Source organism: Hesperophylax consimilis, chromosome 20 (assembly GCF_061612785.1).
Source record: "Hesperophylax consimilis isolate HC1 chromosome 20, BYU_Hcon_1.0, whole genome shotgun sequence".
NCBI lineage: Eukaryota > Metazoa > Arthropoda > Insecta > Trichoptera > Limnephilidae > Hesperophylax > Hesperophylax consimilis.
Genome location: NC_142855.1, coordinates 17,792,400 through 17,813,590, shown reverse-complemented (window position 1 = coordinate 17,813,590; position 21,191 = coordinate 17,792,400). Strand labels below are relative to the sequence as shown.

Sequence of the window (21,191 nt, the reverse complement as noted above, 5' to 3'; positions counted from 1 at the left end):
AATATGACTTTTTCCAAAAATATGTCAATATTTGACATTTTGAGATTTGTGTAATTATTTTTAGCTTTATAAAATGTATGTACAGGCAAATCATTTTAAAGAGGACACGTTTAAATATATTTGTGTATCTCAGTCCCCTCTTACGCTGTAAATGCACAAAAATACTGGGTGCGTAGCGACACGCTTGTCAATTACATTTAAATTCAAATTCGCGATTCAATTCGACAATTCAGCTTGCTAACAAAAACAAAATTGATACTAAATTTAATTTTTTTTTGATACATCCAGTACGCCACTTCACTAACAAGGGTCTCTTTAAAATGCTTTTCCTGCACCACCTATTATGTAAAATATATTTTTTTGCTTTGGTTCAAAATAGACTACACTGACGTGTAATTAATTGACTCATTTTTTTCTTTATAAAATGAGTGTATCTTGACAGCAATTTTAATTTTTTAAATTAAGTTACAAGCAAGATTTTAACTGACTGGAGCTAGTGGATCTATTACACACCTGTTTGGGGATTGCTGTGAGGTTGAATTAAGAAGAAAGAGGAAGATTAGGCGTTCCTGACTAGTACCTAATCTGCAAACTAAACACGGCTGTATCTATTTCAATCAACATTTCATTTTTTAGTGTTGGTTTATAAAGGTTTTTGAGGTTTTTATCCTAATTTTCATAAAGATTGACTTCGAAAAAGAATTTTTGCTGTGATTTTTTTTATTTCTTCAAACTTTGGCCATTAAATCGCATCATTAACTGCGACTACTTGACGGTTAACGTCTTAACATATGAGACGGCACCGTAGTACAAAATTGCGCGAACAAATAGTGCCGCACAATATTGTCGTCATGCCAGAACGTGTCAACGGCTTAAAAAATTAACAGATAAGTACAGGATGGGGCAAAAGTAATCACCCTATTGGAAAACGCTATTACTTTTGCAAATGGCGCCAAATGTCAATTCGGTTTTGAAATTTGTGAAGTAAACAAACGCAGAATACAAATCGACAAGACATGAATCGATTATGGATTAAATAAACAAATTTCACAAGCAGTACCAAAGTTTATCATAAAAAAAAATTACAGCACAAATACATTGTGTGATTACTTTTGCCCCACCCTGTACGAATCTAGCAAAATCAATTTGTCCTTTGACGAGGATATAAATTTTTTCATCCATCTGAAAATTTGCAATCGTAATTTTTGGAATCCAACAAAATTTGTCTCGCGATCGACCGTTTGGGAAAAGTTTTATTAAAATGCAAATGCAAAATAATTTATCTGATACTCTCGACGATTCAAGTATTTTGACGACTACCGCCGTACATCTTTACGGAGATTTGTACGCAGGCACACTTTGCCCACATTTTGGCGCACTCGTTGGCGAGACCGCTCCCATCGCGGAGACATTGAACACGGCGAAGCAATTAATAAACATTATAGTCTCATCGTTACTCGTGTCGGCCATTTTGTAACAATGCGTTTACTTTAGACCAATGCTAGGAACAAAATAGTCGACAAATTGTCGACTATTTTGGACAGATCTTGTTCTGAGATATTAGTGTCAAAGTTTGCAAAGACCATTTCTCATAATCTATTTACCGATTTCTGATTTATGCCTGAACATGCAAATAGAACCATAAGCAAAGAACTAGGGCATAATAATTCATTGCTTAAGGTTCTAACTACATATCCCTAATGCCATTCCAGGATGGGACCACTTTCTAATCAAATATTTTCTTTTAAAATATGTTTTACTGAAGTTATGAGAAATCGTCTTTGCAAACATTGACTCCTCGGAACATGGTGAGGCGAAATTAGAAGCCTGTTCAGCCTAATGTCAGTTATAATCTTGTACAACTGAGGTGACGAATTGATTGACAGCTACAGCAGCAAAAGGGATCCAAATGATAATCTAGTCTCCTTCAACGGAAGCAATCTTCCGAACAGGCCTTCCATTGATATGCTTGGTGTAACTATAAGTGACCAGCTCAGGTACGGGGGCTCCATCGAAGCCAGAGTAAAGTTGGCCTCTCAGAAGCTGGGCGTACTGTACAGGGCCCGCAGATACTTTAATAGTACACAACTGCTGACCCTGTACAAATCGCAAGTGCGCCCTACTGTCGAATTCGGCAGCCATCTCTGGTCCGGAGCCCCTAAATACCTGAAAAAAACCCTTGACTCTGTGCAAAAACGGGCGGTCCGTTTGATAGATTCCCCAATCTTAACAAACGGACTGCAATCTTTAGAGCACAGGCGTCAGGTAGGTATGCTGTCCTTGTTCTATCGGTATTACAATGGAAGATGCTCTGAGGAACTAGCGTCATTGATCCCTTCGGCACCGGTGCGTAGTCGGGATACACGCCAAACGCGCGCCCAACATTTGTACACGGTTGACATTTGTCACATGAGAACGGGTCGCTTCTACGATTCCTTCTTAAGTTCAACAGCTCGGCTGTGGAACGAACTGCCGGCCTCTGTGTTTCCTCCCTCCTACAACATGGGACTCTTCAAGACCCATGTTCACTCCTTCCTCTCCACAAAAAGACCCTCCACACAGCATCCCCAAAGATGACATAGGCCCTGAGGGAAATTATTTTCTTCAGGGCCTCCTGTGTGGAGTTAATATAAAAAAAAAGTGATGTAGTGAAAGCTAGTTTTGACGTTTGGAGAGGTGATGGCGACGCGGGCCTCCTTGTTTCGGTAGCCGCTTGTACGGACCGTGCCCGCCAAGTTGTTTGCGACGTGAATACACGACGTCAGTATCGGATACATATAAATTAAATACACATTCTAAGTCTATTTTGAACCAAATCGTATTATTGTGTAAATTAATTGAAATTGAATGGAAACCTGTAAGACTGATTATTTAAAAAAAAATTGTTCATTTATGTGTTTAAAAGTTGAGATTAGGTATTTTGTTTATATATGTATGTAAATTATGTTATTGTAAAAGGATCAACGTAATACTCGATTGAACGAGTGCGAATGTATCAATGAAATATATTAAACTAGTTTAACCAATTATATCTACGCTGTCGCGTAAATGATCCATCGGCGGAATGGTACGGTACCCGGATATCGCATATGCGATCCATGGAGTTTTGCTGCAACAAATTGTGTCAAAACCTGCCTCATTCTGCGATAGATTTTGTAGAAAAGGCCAGCGTTGTAAAGGTTTAGTTGATATGGAAAAATGTGTGCAAGATTGTTTGTGTGCTTTTCGACATAGAAATGTTGCATTGTAATTGAGGTGTTAGTTGACATAGAACTGTGCAAGTTGTCATTCAGGTGTTAGTTGGCATAGCACTGTGCAAGTTGTCATTATAGTGCTGATTGACGTAGAAATGTGTAGGTTGTCATTAAGGTGTTAGTTGGCATAGAACTGTGCAAGTAGTGCTGATTGACATAGAAACGTGCAGGTTGTCATTGAGGTGCTAGTTGACATAGAACTGTGCAAGTTGTCATTATGGTGCTGATTGACATAGAAATACGCAAGTTGTCACTATGGTGCTGATTGACATATAAATGTGCAAGTTGTCATTAAGGTGCTAGTTGACATAGAACTGTGCGAGTTGTCATTATGGTGCTGATTGACATAGAAATACGCAAGTTGTCACTATGGTGATGATTGACATATAAATGTGCAGGTTGTCATTAAGGTGCTAGTTGACATAGAACTGTGCAAGTTGTCACTATGGTGCTGGTTGACATAGAAACATGCAATGGTTACATGTCATGAAGGTGCTAGTTGCCATTTAGGTGCTAGGTGATATAGACATGTGTAGGTAGACATATGTTACAAAGATGACAAATGTGCACGGTTGACATTAATGACAGAAATGTATAAGTTATCTGTTTTTAGATGGCAAATGTTACAAGTTGACATAGATAACGATATATAAGATGACATAAAAGTCTTTGTTGTATAGTAGATTTTACAAGCTGGCATAAATAAATATTTAGGTGTAAAATTACATTAAATATTTATAGATAGTAAATATTGCAAGTTGACATAGATAAATAGGTATAGGATTTCGTCTATGCAAGTTCAATATCGGAGTATATATATATTTTTTGGCACTTTCAGTTGAACAGTACATGAACAGTACTTTCAGAACAGTACAGCATTGATTGGTGCCTTTAAATTTTGAAATTATACATTATTATACTAAAATTATACATGCATATCTAGATGGTCCTTGCTGGATATTTTTATTAATATTTCTTCCTTAGTACTGGACTTAACACTGACGATGTCATAAAAGGCTTTGATAGATGACTGTTTGTATATGTTAAAAGTTGGCATAAATGACTACATAGTTATAAGATGACATAAAACTTGTATGTAGATAATGAATTAGTATATATATATATATATATATTTGACATTCTATCCTCGCAGAATACAACAAGCACTGGGGTAAGTCTGTTTTACCTAATGCTTTTCTAATTTGCTTTGTAATTAATATCCAACTAAATGTGCTTTTTTATATTAATAATTTGTGCTTTTTTTTAAACAATCTTTTTATTTTATATGTTTTAATTTGATCTGGGAAATTACATTGATAAAATTTGACATGCAGAAGTTACTAGTCGTTACCTGTGAAAAATCAGAGGATGCAACTTGACTAGCAAAGTGAAATTGACAAATTTTGTTTTTACACTTTCGAAACGTGTTTATTATGCATATGTAACCTGTGAAAAATCAGAGGATGCAACTTGACTAGCAAAGTGAAATTGACAAATTTTGTTTTTACACTTTCGAAACGTGTTTATTATGCATTATTACATGTTTCAAATATAGAATAAAAATAATCTTGTAAGCAACGTTCCCTCTATTTTTTTCATTCTGTGCGCGGCCTGTAACATACCTGTAATATGAAAGGAAGAAAGAGGCTAGTGCGCAAATACGCACAATCGTGCGCAGATAAAATTAAGTAATCAAGTTGATGTACCACAAAACAATAAATTTACATTATGCAACGACTATTTTCCTTATCCGATAATGTTTCTTCATATTGGAGATTCTTCAAGGTTTGTGCGGAAGATGCAAACATGTGTACGGACAATTCTTAACAGATGTGCGGCCACACACCCGCACTAGTCTTAGAGGGAACATTGCTTGTAAGATATATTATTGTAGATAGGTACTTTATCGCTTGTCTGGATTTGAAAGTATAATTTTCAAAACATGCGTCAGTTCCAATTTTGAAAATGTCAATTTTGAAGGCTTTATCAAAATGGTGTCTTTCTACAGATCAAAATTTTATTTCATATATGTTTTTAGTATGTAAGTTTATTAATATTTTTTTGTATTTTTGATTTTTTAAATATATTTTTTTGCATAAAATGCTTTTGTTTTTTTTTTCTGCTTTTTTATTTTATGTTGGTTTTGGAATCTTGCTTCCTGTGGTAACACTGCTTTATAAAAGTATTATGTATATAGTTTTCTACACAAGTTTATTTATATTATGTTCGTTAGTTTTGCACTATAATTTTTTGGATTCATATTTCTTTTTTATTTTATGAATTTGGGACAGTCAATAACACTATTATTGAGATGTGTAAATATTCTCATCTTAAGGCGATGCACTACGTCGTGTAATATTTTAAATTGAGCCGCTATCAATAACAACCCTTACGTAGATGGCGATAAGGTTTAAATTCCCGCTTAACACCATCCGCCTGTTTAGATTTATCCAAGAAAAAAACATGTCCAAAAAGTGCCTTTTATTTTATTTTGTGGATGTTCAGGCATAAATATTAAATTTTTTTTCGATCATTTTATAAATAACTTAATTTGCCACATTATACAATAAAATCATAACCGAAAATGGGTTCGTAAGTAGGAGATTTTGAACTTTAAAGCAGTTTGCATAGGCCTTATACATTATATTTTTCTGGGCTTATAAAAAGACTTATGTAAAAAATACTCGATTATTTCAAAGGCCAAGATGTATTCTACTCGCAGTATTTAATTAAAGCATCTGAAAAATTTCTAGGCGACCAAATTTTCAAACCAAAAACACATGATTTTGCATTAGGGGCCGTTCAAGTATTACGTAAGCAGATTTATTACAATTATTTACCCCCTCTTCCCCCTTGTCACCAAAAGTAAGCAAAGCTCTTACCCCCCCCACCCCACTCGCATGCTTACGTAAAAATTGGTACCTATATGCATTTTTCTGTTAATGTATTCTGTTTTTTAAGCGAGTACCTAAACGTATTAATTATTTGTGGGAATCCCCGACTATGTATTCGGTTTTCAAACATAGACAATGTGTGGGTTGCCAATGTGTAAAAAAAAATAACTACTGCTGAGCAGTGCTGACGTAATCACTATCTCGACCCCCCCGCCCCCCCATGTCATCAAAAATAAGCAAAGCAAAGACCCCCCTGCCCCCCTATAGTGCTTACATAATACTTGAACGGCCCCTTACTACGTGTGGTATCGCCTTAATTGAGATCAGTTGCGGATTTCGCTAAAGCGCGTTAGTGTAGTGATCTCTCATAAAACAATTAACCCGTGAAAATTACCATAATATTAATATTTTAAAACTTTTGGCTGAGGATTGAACGGTCCTACCCGTAAACTGAAGTCGAAAACTCTACACCAACCTCGACAAATGCCGATCGGGTATGACCGACATTTATTTAGTATTATCGCCAATTTAAATGGGTTGTTGGCTAAATGATTCTGTGGTTCTCCAATCCGCAGAATCCAAGGTTGCGTGATTACTCTCGGTGTGCAATAATGAGAATTCCGATATCTTCAATTTAGTTTTTATTTTAACAAAACTCACATTACAATAATTTTATGAACAAAACAGATCGCGTGCGTTAGAGGAGATTTTAGGGCTAAACCGGCGGCTAGACCACTGGAGATAGAATGAATTATTTGCCGCGAGAGGTATTGCGCGCAGGTTCACAGTGATACCAGCCACACAAGAATGTGGGTAAAAGTAATGTTGTCATTATTTTCGGGAGATGTAAACTCCCTATAATTTACCCTACAGTATATTAACTGTTGTAATGTCGTCTGATTTCGGAGAAATACGTATGTCTGCGTGTGTGTGCGTGATTGCCACCAAACGTTGATAGAATGCATTATTATCGATGACGAGTCTTTCTGTCGAGTTTCAGCTCGATCAGATGTTGGGAAGTGGGTTAATTTCCGCTTCCAAGATTAAAGAAAATTTACATTACCTTAAACAAAAGTCAAATTCAAATAGATCTGTTTAACTTTTCCCTTACTGTGCTAAAAAAATCCACGCGTTCCGGTGCTGTGTAGTCAATACACATCACAAAATAAGCGATTTAATATCGGAAAAATATGAATAGTCATTGCTAATCGATTATGTTTATTATATTTTATATCAAAAGGGATGATAATTGTAATTTAATTGCTGAAAACATGAAAAAACCATCGGCAGATGCTAAAAAAACGTGCGAGGGGTCCACATCTAACAACGGTCCGCGTCCGACTGTCTGGCGGCTGGCACACACACAGCTATGCGGTCGTAAGTAACGATGGTCTAAATCAAAATACAACTGCGGACGTGTGGATTTCTCATGTTCCCGCATAGCGAACTAAAGCGGGACATCAATAGCGTGTCATTTTCTCGCACACTCTTCGCGTAGCAGTGTCACACGGTTGATTGTATTGGTGTTTTTGTTTCTGATTTTTAACAAAAATCTAATTTTTAATTGAATTTGAAAACTATGTAAAATATTATTTTTTAATTCAGTGCATAAATGTATAACGGAGGAATACCTAAAATCTGAACCCAGAATTTATTATATTTATAGAGTTATTAAAGTTATTAAAAGCAATGTGTAGTAAATACACACCACAGATAAGAAAGGTTAAAAGAGAAAATAAAATCAGACTAAATAGTATTACAATTTTACCACACTTTAAACAACGCGCTATTTAAATTCCGTGCTGAAAAATTCTCCCGTTCGTTTAACACTGCCTGAAAGCGAGTCTGAAATAAATCCCATATTTGCATTCATTATGAATTCTGCGACTACGGGACTTTCAATTCTAAGTAATAGTACGAAACATACTCGTGGAGCATTACCGGTAAAACGTTGGAGTTTGCAAATCTTAGGAATCTGCTAGCTGCCCAGGTGAGCAGCTACTATGAGAATTATTAACGTCGAATATGTACGGAATAGTATTTTGAAAGAATCGATAGATTTTTTTTAATGATTATCGTGTCCATGTTATTATTAAAATTAGTTATTTACTGAAGATGTTGCGTTTTCTATTTAAGTCTTTTACAGTTTTATGCGTACGTAGAGATTTTTTAAAATATAAAACAACTATTATATTATAGTCTTTAACCTTTCCTTATCTGTGGTGTGTATTTACTACATTGCTTCTAATAACTTTAATAACTCTATAAATATAATAAATTCTGGTTTCAGATTTTAGGTATTTTATATATTTACGTTCACTGAATTAAAAAATAATATTTTACATAGTTTTCAAATTCAATTAAAAATCAAAAGTGTTTTGTTAAAAATCGGGAACAAATACACCAATACAATCAACCGTGTGACAATGCTACGCGAAGAGTGTGCGAGGAAATGACACGCTATTGATGTCCCGCTTTAGTTCGCTATGCGGGAACATGTGAAATCCACACGTCCGCAGTTGTATTTAGACCATCGATACCTACGACCGCATAGCTGTGTGTGTGCGTCCAGCGCCCATCCATCACCTGCAGCCAGTCGGTCGCGGACCGTCGTTAGATGTGGACTCCTCACACGTTTGTTTAGCATCTGCCGATGGTTTTTTTATGTTTTCAGCAATTAAATTACAATTATTATCACTCTTGATATAAAATATAATAAACATAAGCGATTAGCTATGAATATTCATATTTTTCCGATATTAAATCGCTTATTTTGAGATGTGTATTGACTACACAACACCGGAACGCGTGGATTTTTATAGCACAGTAAGGGGAAGTTTAACAGTTTTATGCGTATGTATAAGTTTATAAATTTTACAACTATTTATAAAAATCATGCTGAGGTCCTGTGTTCTATTCCTAGCTAGATGCTGCCAAATCTTTTTCTATTTCACATTGTCTTCAATGTTTAAATATTACATTTTTTGGTTTTCTCGTAAGTTATCCAAAAATATTCATCCTAGACGTAGAAAAAGTCAATAGATACATTTATCTAAGCCATATACATTATACACTACTAATAAAAATATAAATCTCCGTGGACACTATTACCAAAACGCCTTTTGCATCTAATCCTAGAAAACACTTCCTTGCAAATAGAGTAGTGGATGCTTGGAACAAACTCCCACAACATGTCATCGATGCAACAAATATAAATCAATTCAAAGGTCTATTGGATTCACATTTGGAGAGAAGAAAGGACTTAGTTCAAACTTAAAACAACTCAATTACTGGCAAACTTGTTGTCAAATCAGATATGAGCGCATCAGCAGAATGCTGCCTGCTCTGCACATTATAATAATAATTATCTAAATTGCATTTAGTACGTGTAGAATTATGAAACGGTTAAATGTGACCGAAGTGGTGACCAGATAACTCGTCAAAATGACAATTCAACACACCTATAAAAAGTGTTATAAAGTGATGAAACAAAAACTAGGTTAACAGGGTGGCCACAGACCTGGAAAACCGGGAAAACCGGGAATTATCAGGGAATTTTACCGAACCGGGAATTATCAGGGAAATGTCAGGGAATTTCAAAATATTCTTAAAATATCAGGGAATTCCAAAAATAAAACGAAATTCGTTATTTATGATTTGTGAAGTCCCAAAGTTGTGTTTTATTACTTTTACTTGCGGCGTGTGTAACAAAAGATATGCCGACAAAGACAAACTAGATAAGTAGGTATTTTTTTATTATTATTTTCGTAAATAGCCCTTGCAATACAATCATGTCGTAAACCACCCGCTTTGGTTTTTCCCCCATACTATGTAGGTGCGAAATCTGTAAAGAAAAAGCTAGTAAAGTTACAACAAAGTGTCAAAAGGGTCGGACACCCAGTACGGTCGTAATAAAATTTAAAGATCATCATTACCAACATTTTTACAAAGTGTCAATACAGTAGATCCTCGTTAATTCGAAATCCACGGGACATCAAAAATCAATTTTCGAATTAACGAATATTCATATTTTTATGAAAAAAAATACGCCGAAAATCGATTTTCTCGGCCGCCTCTTCAAATCCGGGTGGTATTTTAGTTGTAAATTCGTATTAATACCAATTATTTCTTTATTTTCGCGGCCGATTACCATAGCGGCGGGCCCTTTAAATTCAGATATTCGCAATAAATTCGTAAAAATGCTAGATATTTACGCGTAAATCGAGATTTCGCTGCCGATTTCGGTCGCGGCCTACCCTTTAAATTGAGATATTCGTAAACATACGATATATTTCCGCGTAAATCGAGATTTCGCGGTAATATCCGTCGCGGCCGGCCCTTTATTTCAAATATCTGAATTTAAATTCGTAAAAATACGATATATTTCCGCGTTAAACGAGAATTCGCGGCCGTATTCAGTCGCGGCCGGCTCTTTAAATGCAGATATTCGAAATAAATTCGCAAAAATACGATATATTTCCGTGTAAATCGAGAATGCGGGGCCGATTTCCGTCGCGGCCGACCCTTTAAATTAAGATATTTGATGTAAATTCGTAAAAATATGAAATATTTCCGCGTAAATCGAATTTTTTCGGCAGTTTTTCGTCGCGGCCGGCGTTTTAAGTTCAGATATTTGAAGTAAATTCGTAAAAATATGTCATATTTCGGCGTGATTTCCGTCGCGCCGTATTTTTTAACTCGGATATTCGAAGTAAAGTTAGTAAAAATACGATATATTTCCGCGTAAATTGAAATTTCGCGTCCGATTTCCGTCGCGGCGGGCCCTTTAAAATTCAGATATTCGAAATAAATTCGTAAAAATACGATATATTTACGCGTAAATCGAGATTTCGCGGCCGATTTCAGTCGCAGCGGGCAATTTAAATTCAAATATTCGAAATAAATTCGTAAATATACGATACATTTACGCGTAAATCCAAATTTCGTGGCCGAGTTTCGTCGCGGCCGACCCTTTAAATACAGATATTTGGTGTAAACTCGTAAAACTACGACATATATCCGCGTAAAACGTATTTTCTCGGCCCTTCAAACTCGGATATTCGAAATAAATTTGAAAAAATACAACATTCCAGTGTAAATCGATTCAGATTTACAAAATAATAATACTAATTAGGACGATGTATAACCACGTAAAAATACATTTTTTGGCGTTTTACCGCCACGGCTGACTTTTAGATTCAGATTTACGAAATATTATGATTTATTTTCGCAAATTTTTGTGCGCGGACCAAAATAAATTTCTAACTAACTAACTAACCATCACGCCTTTCCCCCGAAGGGGTAGGCAGAGAGGACGGACCGCCAAACAACTCTGTCTTGGCATACACTCCTTGCCTCATTCACATTCATACATCGTCTCATACATCCTCTTCTATTGTTCTGACTCTTGACATGGCCCGACTCAAGTATCTGATTCACTTGGTCGTGCCATGTCTTCCTCGGGCGTCCCCGACTTCTGCTACCATTCACACTTGCATCGTATATTCTCCTTACACTCCTTTCTTCGCTCATTCGCTCTACATGCCCAAACCATCTAAGCGTCCCTTTCTTAATCTTACTCATTACGCTTACATCAGCCTTGCACTCTTTGCGGATATCCACATTCCTCACACGATCATACATGGTTTTACCACACATACGCCTCAGTGATCTCATTTCAACAGCATTCAATCTACTTTCATCCTTTCTTTGCCAGTTCCATGCCTCACTTCCATACATCAGGGTAGGTACCAGCACTCTATTGTGGACTGCTAACTTCGCTTCTTTGGACAATTTTTTGTTAGCGCCAACTGCGTTCAGTCCTCCATTAATGGAGTTACCTGCATTTACTCTTCTTTCAATATCTCTGTCAGCCTTCCCATCTCTCGTAAACATGCTTCCTAAATACACAAATTCATCCACCTGCTCCAAGTATTCCCCATTCACAGCTATATTTCACACTGTTTTCGTACTTTCTCTTTCAAACACCACTACTTTAGACTAACTTACTTACATCATTAACTCATTCTTCACGCATACTTCGTTCATCCTAGACACGAGAGACTGCAGATCATCCATACTATTAGCAATCAGCACCGCATCATCAGCATACAACAGGCAACATACTTTCAGATTACTCAAATTCGCGCCCAATCCCACCTCTTTCAATTCTTGCATACAATTATCCATGTATAGATTGAATAACCACGGTGACATTACGCAGCCTTGTTTAACACCTTTTGTGATATCAAACCACCCCGTAAAACCACCGTTTACCCTAACACATGCAACGCTTCGCTCATATAGAGACGCAATTGCCTGAGTCAGATTCGCATTCACTCCATACTTGGACAACACCTTCCATAGCTTTTTCCTGTCGACTTGGTCGTATGCTTTTTGTATATCTACAAAGGCACAGAAAAGTTTCTGGTTTTTTGCCAGAAACTTCTCGGTGAGCATACGCAATGAGAATATCTGGTCCATGCACCCCCTTCCACTCATAAAAGCACCTTGCACATCCCATATTTTATCCATTACGAATTAACGAATTTCGAATTAAAAAAAATTTTGTATAAAAAAAAAAATTCTGCCGAAATTTTTTTGGCGAAAATTTCGAATTACGCGTTTTTTTTTCGAATTATCGGGGTTCTACTGTACTTACTTTTGTTTATTTGTCTATCTTTGTCTGGTCTTTTCATTTGTACACAAATTGTCTTCAGGCGAAATATCATAAATTTGTAATAAGTGTATTTTGTTTTGAATAGATCATTGTGGTGCAAGGAAATAATAAATGCTTTAGATGACGGAATTCCCTTTATTTATGTATCTGTTCTAATTTTCTGGCGTAGATGAAAATCGTGTTTCAAAAATAACATTTTGAACGATATGTCCTTATACCAAATAAAACATATCAGGGAAAAATATAAAAACTGCCCTGGAAAACCTGGAATTATCAGGGAATTTTGAAATCCGTTTTTTGTGGCCACCCTGGTTAAACTAACTAAGAGCGTATTTAATTCACTCTCCTTCATAAATAAGCCAGTTATTTTGCATAACGAATGATATTATCCAAAAAGTCGTGCATATTGACAGCTTATGCAACGTCTTGGGGTCCGCGCTAAAAGTAGCGGCTTTTGTACACCGCCTGTCGGAATCATATTCTGGCCGTGCTCGCAAATATTTCGTCAGTATCGTAATGACATGGGGCTTTATCGATCATCCGTGCTAGACCTCAAGAGATTTTTCTTCTTCCCATCAAAGCTGTGTTTGGGAGGCGTGTAAGGGTACCACAGATCTGGGAATCATCCGTTGGATTACCAACACCTTTATCACAGGTCACTCAGAGTGGCAAGCTTTGGCCGGTGATTTATCAGGGTTTATAGGGCGAGGGTGGTCCAGGTCAGGTCAGTTAGAGAGGCTCTTTGACCTCTCCAGTCAGATTCTCAACCCATCACACTGCACCTGCAGTGGGAGGGATGGATTCTTAACCCTTTCAGCCCCACTGTTAATTCAAATTAACATGAACTTTGTGAATTTTTTTACTGTAACTGTAGCGATTTAGAAAAGCCATGTTTTCGTTTTCTTATAGTTTGTAGTCTTTTCTGTGGCGTCTATTTTTTCCGCTCTGTTGAAATCCTTATTCCCTCCACAACAACTATAAATATTTTGACATCTGCTGATTGTGAGTTTCATAGAATTTCTGCTGTCATTGATTACTTCATTTAAGGTGAGATATCAATATTTTATACTCGAATTACAAATACTTTAACGCATTAAGATGTGTTATATAATAATAACATCAGTTCAATTCACATTTCCCAGAGTATTGAAAATAAATTTCAATGTTCATTAAAATTAACACTGGTAGTGACGGACATGTTTTCGACTAGTATGAATTTTTAAAGATTTATTATCCTAGATTATTTCTTTATTTATGAATGAATTTTAATTAAAATGTTATTTGTTTGTACCTTAGAGATTATCACTACATTGTCAATGTGCATTTTTGACATGAAACAGTTATTTGTATTACTTTTCTGTTATGTTTGTTTTACGTTACTATTTTAAAAATACACTCTGACGCCCAATGTTAATCCAAATTAACATAGAAAAATTTCAAAAAAAAAAAAAAAATTTTCGACAAAAATTTTCTGAGGTATTATCAAGCATTACATATTTTATATGTGTGAAAACAATAATGCGGGTGTTAAAGGGTTAAGTCACTGATAAGTAGACTTTTGTCTTTGTTAGCAAGAAAACAACATCAGACATCAAGTGCAGGTATACCTACGTTGATCGATTTTGAATATTTCAGAAGTTTTCCAGTTAATTATTTTAAAATAACAAGTCATTTGAGATATTTTTAATTTTTAATGTAAATACCTGCTCCTAACCGTCTGGAGCCAGTGAGACTATGGCATCCCCAACTGAGGTATGTTGTGAGGCTGAAGGTAGTACGGTAGGAAGGAGATGGAGGAGTACCTGGCTATTCAGATGTGGTCACCAAAAACGGCTAAGGCCATTTCAATTCTGAATGATTGTCTTACACCGTATCTTTCACCCTGGAATGTGCCGCAAGTATACAATATATCATTTTAAATTAACACATTGCAGTCGGGCGCTTCAAACAATAGACTCTAGCCTATAGCGGGTGTTTTTCGCGATTAGCGCATAAACATATCGCTTTCCTAAAATTGACACAATTTCTAAACCAAATAATATTTTCAATTGAAATTTTCAAAGAAATCATATATATATATATATATATGACATTTGATCATCAAAAATAAATTATAATTGCTTTGATTACATCATAATTTCACCACATTTCAAAGCTGAATATAAAAACCTGATATTAATTCAGTAAATAGCATTCAATATTCAATATTTGAAAATTCCAAGTAAAACATAACATGTTTATTCATATCATATAGTTATATAATAAATAATAATATATATATTTGCCATGCCCGCAATTTTACAATCGCTGGATGTGTGAAATCTGATAGCGTAAATTGAACAGTGTCGCCTAAGGTCGAAGGCGCACACTCAATAACTCATAAGTTTAACTGCTTCTTGTCAAAAAAGAGTCTTTTGCCGTTGTCTCGCCTAATTGAAGAGCCCATTCCACTTATGAATCATAGTATTTCAAGCTCAGAAGACAGTTCAAGACACAAGACTTTCACGACAGTCGACAAAAACGGCATTTGCCGTGTCCCGACGACAATGTGTTAACAAAATAAAATTTACCTGCACACGCCAGGAGTTGAACCCGCGATCATCGGATTGCTAGTCGACAGACTTACCCCTCGACTGCGGAGACCGTCGAAGTGATGTATGTGAGATCTATGTTGGGTAAACTCTGGTTGCGATACCTACACTGCACAAGAGCTCTAATTGCCTGGAACCAGTGGAATTACATCATTCTGAAGTGTTGGGTATGGGAACGTTCTGATTGAGTGGGTGTTCAGGGAATTTATGCCTCGCTAAACGTAGCTACTACCAGTTTGTCTTCCACGCTGGAATGATGTGCAAATTTACTATGTGTTGTACCTTATCTATGTGGCTGTCCATGGGCTAGACGACTTACAGATTGAGACACATGCGTACTCTACATAAGCATCTCCCGCACATTCCATCGACACTGGTTCCGTTCCTAGATTTATTTTCTGTCAGGTTTTAAAAGACAAATTCAATTGCCATTAGTAAATTTGAGTGGTTTGTGATAAATGTTAGAGCCAGGATACCGGATAGTAACTGGATATCCGTTACATCTCTAATATAGACCATCTCTATCAGTCTGTTTGGAGTAGAGAGTATCGGCTTTACATTTCTGTTTGTGTTGTGGGAACCCCCGTTTTGCTGGTCTCCAGCGAGTGTCTGTACGCCTCCCCCCTGTCTGTTTGTTGCAGATGGCCGGGGTGAACCAGGGCATGTTCATGCAGCAGGGGGGCCCCTTCCAGCCCCCCGGAGCCCTGCAGGGCCCCCTTGCCTACCTGGAGAAGACCACCACCAATATAGGTAATTATCTCATACTTAAATCTGGTAACATTGATGACATTAAAATTACGACTAACCATGTAAAATCTTCCCTATTGGTTACAATCAAAATCAATATCAATCAAACCCTGAAACTTTTCATATTCCTTTCCAAAGAATCAAACCTTCTCCCATCCTCTTGTGTGAATGTGTCAACTATATAGCATCCACTGTACTGGCAAGATTTCGGAGTGTTGCCTACAGAACTTTTCAAAATATCACGAATCACTTTTTTAACTTTGATTTTATTGTCTCTTGTTTTTCTTTTTGTTTTATATACAGAGTTTTCCAATAAGAGGTGTTCTTTTGAATAGCCCGCTATTTCGGTAGATGTTACTTTTGAAGCTGTCATTTTTTTACATTTGACAAGTAGAAACTACGCCATTGATAAAAATGGAACGATACACGTTTCAACAACGCATTGAAATTATTAAAATTCACTATTATTAATTATTAGAATTCCATCGAAAAATCATCTTGAGTGATGAGGCCCATTTCCACCTCGGTGGCTTCGTCAACAAGCAAAATTGTCGCATCTGGGGCTCGGAAAACCCAAGAGTTATTGTTGAAAAGCCTCTCTATCCTCAACGTTTGACTGTTTGGTGCGGTTTATGGTCCGGCGGAGTCATTGGACCTTACTTTTTCGAAAATGAGGCTGGAGCAACAGTTACGGTGAATGGATTGCGCTATCGAGAGATGATTAATGATTTTTTATGGCCGGAATTGGATGGTATTGATCTGGACAACGTTTACTTTCAACAAGATGGCGCTACGTGCCACACAAGCAACGAAACCATTGATCTTTTACGATCGAATATCAAAATAACACCTCTTATTGGAAACCCTGTACAATCAAACCTTACTCAATGACGTTAGAATATATATTGACAGACGCGCTGTAGAAATCTGAAAGTGGCAAGCTAAAAGTAAAAGTCAATTGTAGTGCTTTCGATTTCGTAGTTTTAGTATTAAACTACCACGTCTAAGGTTTCAATAAGATTTCATTTGTAAATACACACAAATAATTTTATTATTAATTATTTTCCCATTTGATCTCTGGTGAGTTGACGTGTTGTTTTTGTATTGTTTTGTATTTATTTTGCTTACATAATGCACTTGCATAATGTTGATTGACTAGATGACCATTTGTGGAAAAGTGAGTGGAAGGGTTTAGTTTTTCCTAAGGGGAAGATTTAACCCGGACATAAAATCGGAAGTAAAAAAAAAAAAAAAATACAATTATTTCGATTGTTTCTAAACGTTCAGAACCATTAGAGAAAGTGAGATAGCGACCGTAGCAACATATAAGTATGAGATGGATAACCTAATAGCAGTAGGTCGTCTCAGCGATTCAGCGTATCTTGTTATCTCAGTCACACCCGTGATGTAGAAGCAACACTGTATTGACTGTGTGTTATAATTTACCCACCTCACTCATTTTTGCATCGCTACCCGATATGTAGGTGGTTTGGTCAAAAACGAACATTCAGACACTGCGCAGAAAAGTCCCACAATGGACTGCGCTGAAAACTGTTGCCTTTCTTTAGCAAACTTTACTTTTCTGCTCAGGGTCTGGATATTTCAATGTGTGCTCTTCGGCGGTCAACGCACAACTTATATTGTGGTTTATTCATTCATTAAGCATCGATCTATGAACTTGAATAATTTTACACATTAAGCGGGAATACAATTTCAAATAATGCACACACCCGCGCACCGACAGATGAAATAAGTAAAAATAGTGTATAATTTTAGTTGTGTTTGGTGTTGCAGATCTGGTGGGAATGGGCGATGGGAGAAGGTGACGGGGACGAGGGAGGGGTAGGGGACGCGGCCGCGGCAGAGGACGGGGCAGAGGTGAGTGCCGAGCAACTAAACAACCCTTCTCCACCCCGCCCACCCCACGGGAACACACTTCCTGTGGGAAGAGTAGTTCTACCTTATACGCCGGTCCTACTCGATTGGCTGTAGAGGAATAATTCTATATAAATATTGTATACCAATCTTTTGTGCAGGTCCTAGTTATAAATATGTATATTTATCAGAGATGTGCTTTATTTCAAATAAATCCATTTCAAATGGAAATGCAAAATGGGTATTTTCCATTTTAAATGCTTTTTTGCAACATTCTTCCCATCTTTTTTTCATAAGCCCCAAATATCAGTCGGTCCTCAACCTCGCTATGAGAGATAATTTCCATTTGTCAAGTTGCTCCCTGGTAGGAGCCCTGGCAATTGAGTGATACCATTACAAAAAATACTGATTCAAATACTGAACATGGGACCATGACGCTGTAATATTAAATGTTAGATAGCAGTTTCTATGTTTTTACGTTGGCAACATTAGTCCTGCGCAAATTTTTTGTGGTTTGATTATCTGTAGTCGTGGTGTTTTTGGATTTACCATCATGTAATATGTTTGTTCTACATTGATGTCCATTATTAAATGACAAAATTGTTTAAAAATTCTATAATTATTTTAATTGTTTGACCTGAGAAACCATTTTGCATTTTCAATGCATTTTGAAAATAGGTATTTTGCATTTTGCATTTGAAATGCTTTTCTAAAAACCATTTTGCATTTTCAAATGCAAAAGTTTTGACCCATTTCCATTTTGCATTTCAAATGGTTTTGGGTACCCATTTTGCACATCTCTGATATTTATACAAGATGATGCAAGTCTCCCATTTAGTTATCTTCCTGTCTCTTGTGTGGAAGAATATTTAATTAAAAGGAAATATACTAAACCTTTGCCTGCAGAGCGGGGAATAACATTTATACACTTACGGTGCTGGAGATGCGGAAATCATTACAAAATAGGCTTTAATTTCGTACAGTACTTTTATAGTTGCGGTGTGATGACTACTACGTAAAAAAATAAATTTAAGTGTATGTATAATTTTAAAAGATACGGGACGATATTTTCGTCTGCTTGAAACACATAAATCTGCCTGTCCAACTGGCTAGTATGAAAATCTGTTCATAGGAGCGGAATCTGAAAAGCACCTATGAAAAGATAATTCCTATGAAACATTTCATACGAACAATGTTCTGTCTCTTAGAGTGAGAGGAACATACCTCTCTATTTCCAGGGCCAAAATGTTCGTATTTTGTCGCAGCGCACCATCCACTAGCATTTTTAACATACATTGTGCATTATTGAAGTAATTGTTGTGTTTTCTGCTTGCAGGTCGTGGAACGTCCCCCGAATATGGCGGCAGCAGCATGACGCCTCCCTAGTAGAGACCCCTCCCTCCGTCTCTCTCACACCACCCAATACACCCAGAACAACACCCCACCCCACCCTCCCCCACCTTCACATACACAACCTCAACCTTAACCAATGTAACCCAATTCAACCAAGCTTAGGTTAGGTTACGTAACTAACTATTTTTTAGGTTATTATGCTGTGTTGCGATTTCTCTTTCTTTAGCCAACATTTTGGACAGCGTTACACTGTCCATCATCAGATCAGATGTGTTGATTGTAGCGAAGTGAATGTTTATCTATGTAGAAGTGATACCGTGTTGCAGGCGTCAATCTTACGGCCGGAATTTCAGCATAATAATTAATTGAAATTAATGTGGTTTTCGGCGTTTAGTTTAGGTGTAGCCGTCAAGTACCGGATACCAAGGACTGTTAAGCTTAGACCCGTTGTCTCTATTCATATTAATGGCACGTATAGTGAGTACATATGCCAACACGGCAAAATAACCCAAAAATAAATCACGATAATCTAAGCTCAACTAAACCAATGTAACCTAACCTAACCCTATCAAGTCAACCCAACAACCAACCTAACATAACCTATGGACCCATCGCTGAAAGTTCAATTCTAACCTCTCTTTTTGCTAGATGCGTCTTTAACCCTTTAGCCACACCTGGGGCACATGTATGTGATTTGGAAAATAGAGCCCATTCTACTGCCATCACATAAGCGAATTAAATTAACACCATCTGTGAACGCGTAGATTACAAAGTATTTTACGTTTAACTTAAAGTGCCGCTCATTCTTAGTCTATTGACATCTGTAGATATAATCAAAAAGGAATGTATTATTTTTTATTCAGATATGTGAAAAAAATATAATGATGAAATTAGAATGTCAAAATCGAGATGCGCAGAGTTGAACTCTGATGTTACAGCGGAGCTCGCACTAAACCTCACCTAACCTAACCTCAAGCCACCTTTCCTATCCTCACCTGAACCAATAGTGTCCCTGGACTGATTGTGATAGTTAACACGAAATCTGAAAGTATGAACATTTGCATTATTGTTTTTTGGATTCACAGTGATTTGTTGATTGAAATATGTTTATAAAATATATTGTTGTACCGATTTTATTTTGTAAATTTTCTATTTTATATACTGTATAGATATTTAAAACTTATTATAATTTCAGACATTTATTGAACTCAACTGTTGTGGACAATTCATGTTTTCAAAGCTATTTCGAAGGTTGTGTGTTTGAAAACAACTGTTGTAGACAATTCAAGTTTTGAATACTGTCTTTCATTACCTGTGTTTCGACCATTGTGTCTTTGAACACACCTGTTGTGGACAATTCATGTTTTGTACACTGTGTTTCAAACGTTGGAACACAACAGTTGTGGACAATTCATGTTTTGAACACTATCTTTCGTATGTTGTGTGCTTGAATACAACTTATGTGGACAATTCATGTTTTGAACACTGTGTTTCGGATGTTGTGTGTTTTAACACAATTTTTGTGGACAATTCATGTTTTGAACACTATTTCCGACATTTTATATTTGAACACAACTGTGTTTCGGACATTGTGTGTTTGAACACAACAGTTTTGGACAATGTAATTTGAACATATGATAACTAGTAAATACGTTATTGATTGCGATTCGAGCTGATGCGAACAATACGTACTTCAGATTGCATGTATTGGTGCGTATGTTTACCTTCACTTCTCACAGCGATGTCCTCGCCAAATGTAACGTAGAAACAGCCTATTGCGTGCTATTTTTAATATATG

General features: G+C 36.5%; 1 protein-coding gene across 2 annotated transcripts in view; it reads left to right on the top strand.

Annotated features, from left to right (window-relative positions):
- Positions 1-20,966, top strand: part of LOC149414230 (mediator of RNA polymerase II transcription subunit 28-like) — a 41,540-nt gene extending 20,574 nt beyond the window's left edge. For both annotated transcript variants that reach the window (XM_089644260.1, XM_089644259.1), the window contains 3 exons: positions 16,060-16,168; positions 17,960-18,043; positions 19,377-20,966. In XM_089644260.1, the coding sequence (XP_089500386.1) occupies positions 16,060-16,168; positions 17,960-17,991 (141 nt within the window). In that variant the 3' untranslated portion in view covers positions 17,992-18,043; positions 19,377-20,966. The remainder of the gene's footprint in view (positions 1-16,059; positions 16,169-17,959; positions 18,044-19,376) is intronic.
- Positions 20,967-21,191: the final 225 nt, after the last annotated feature.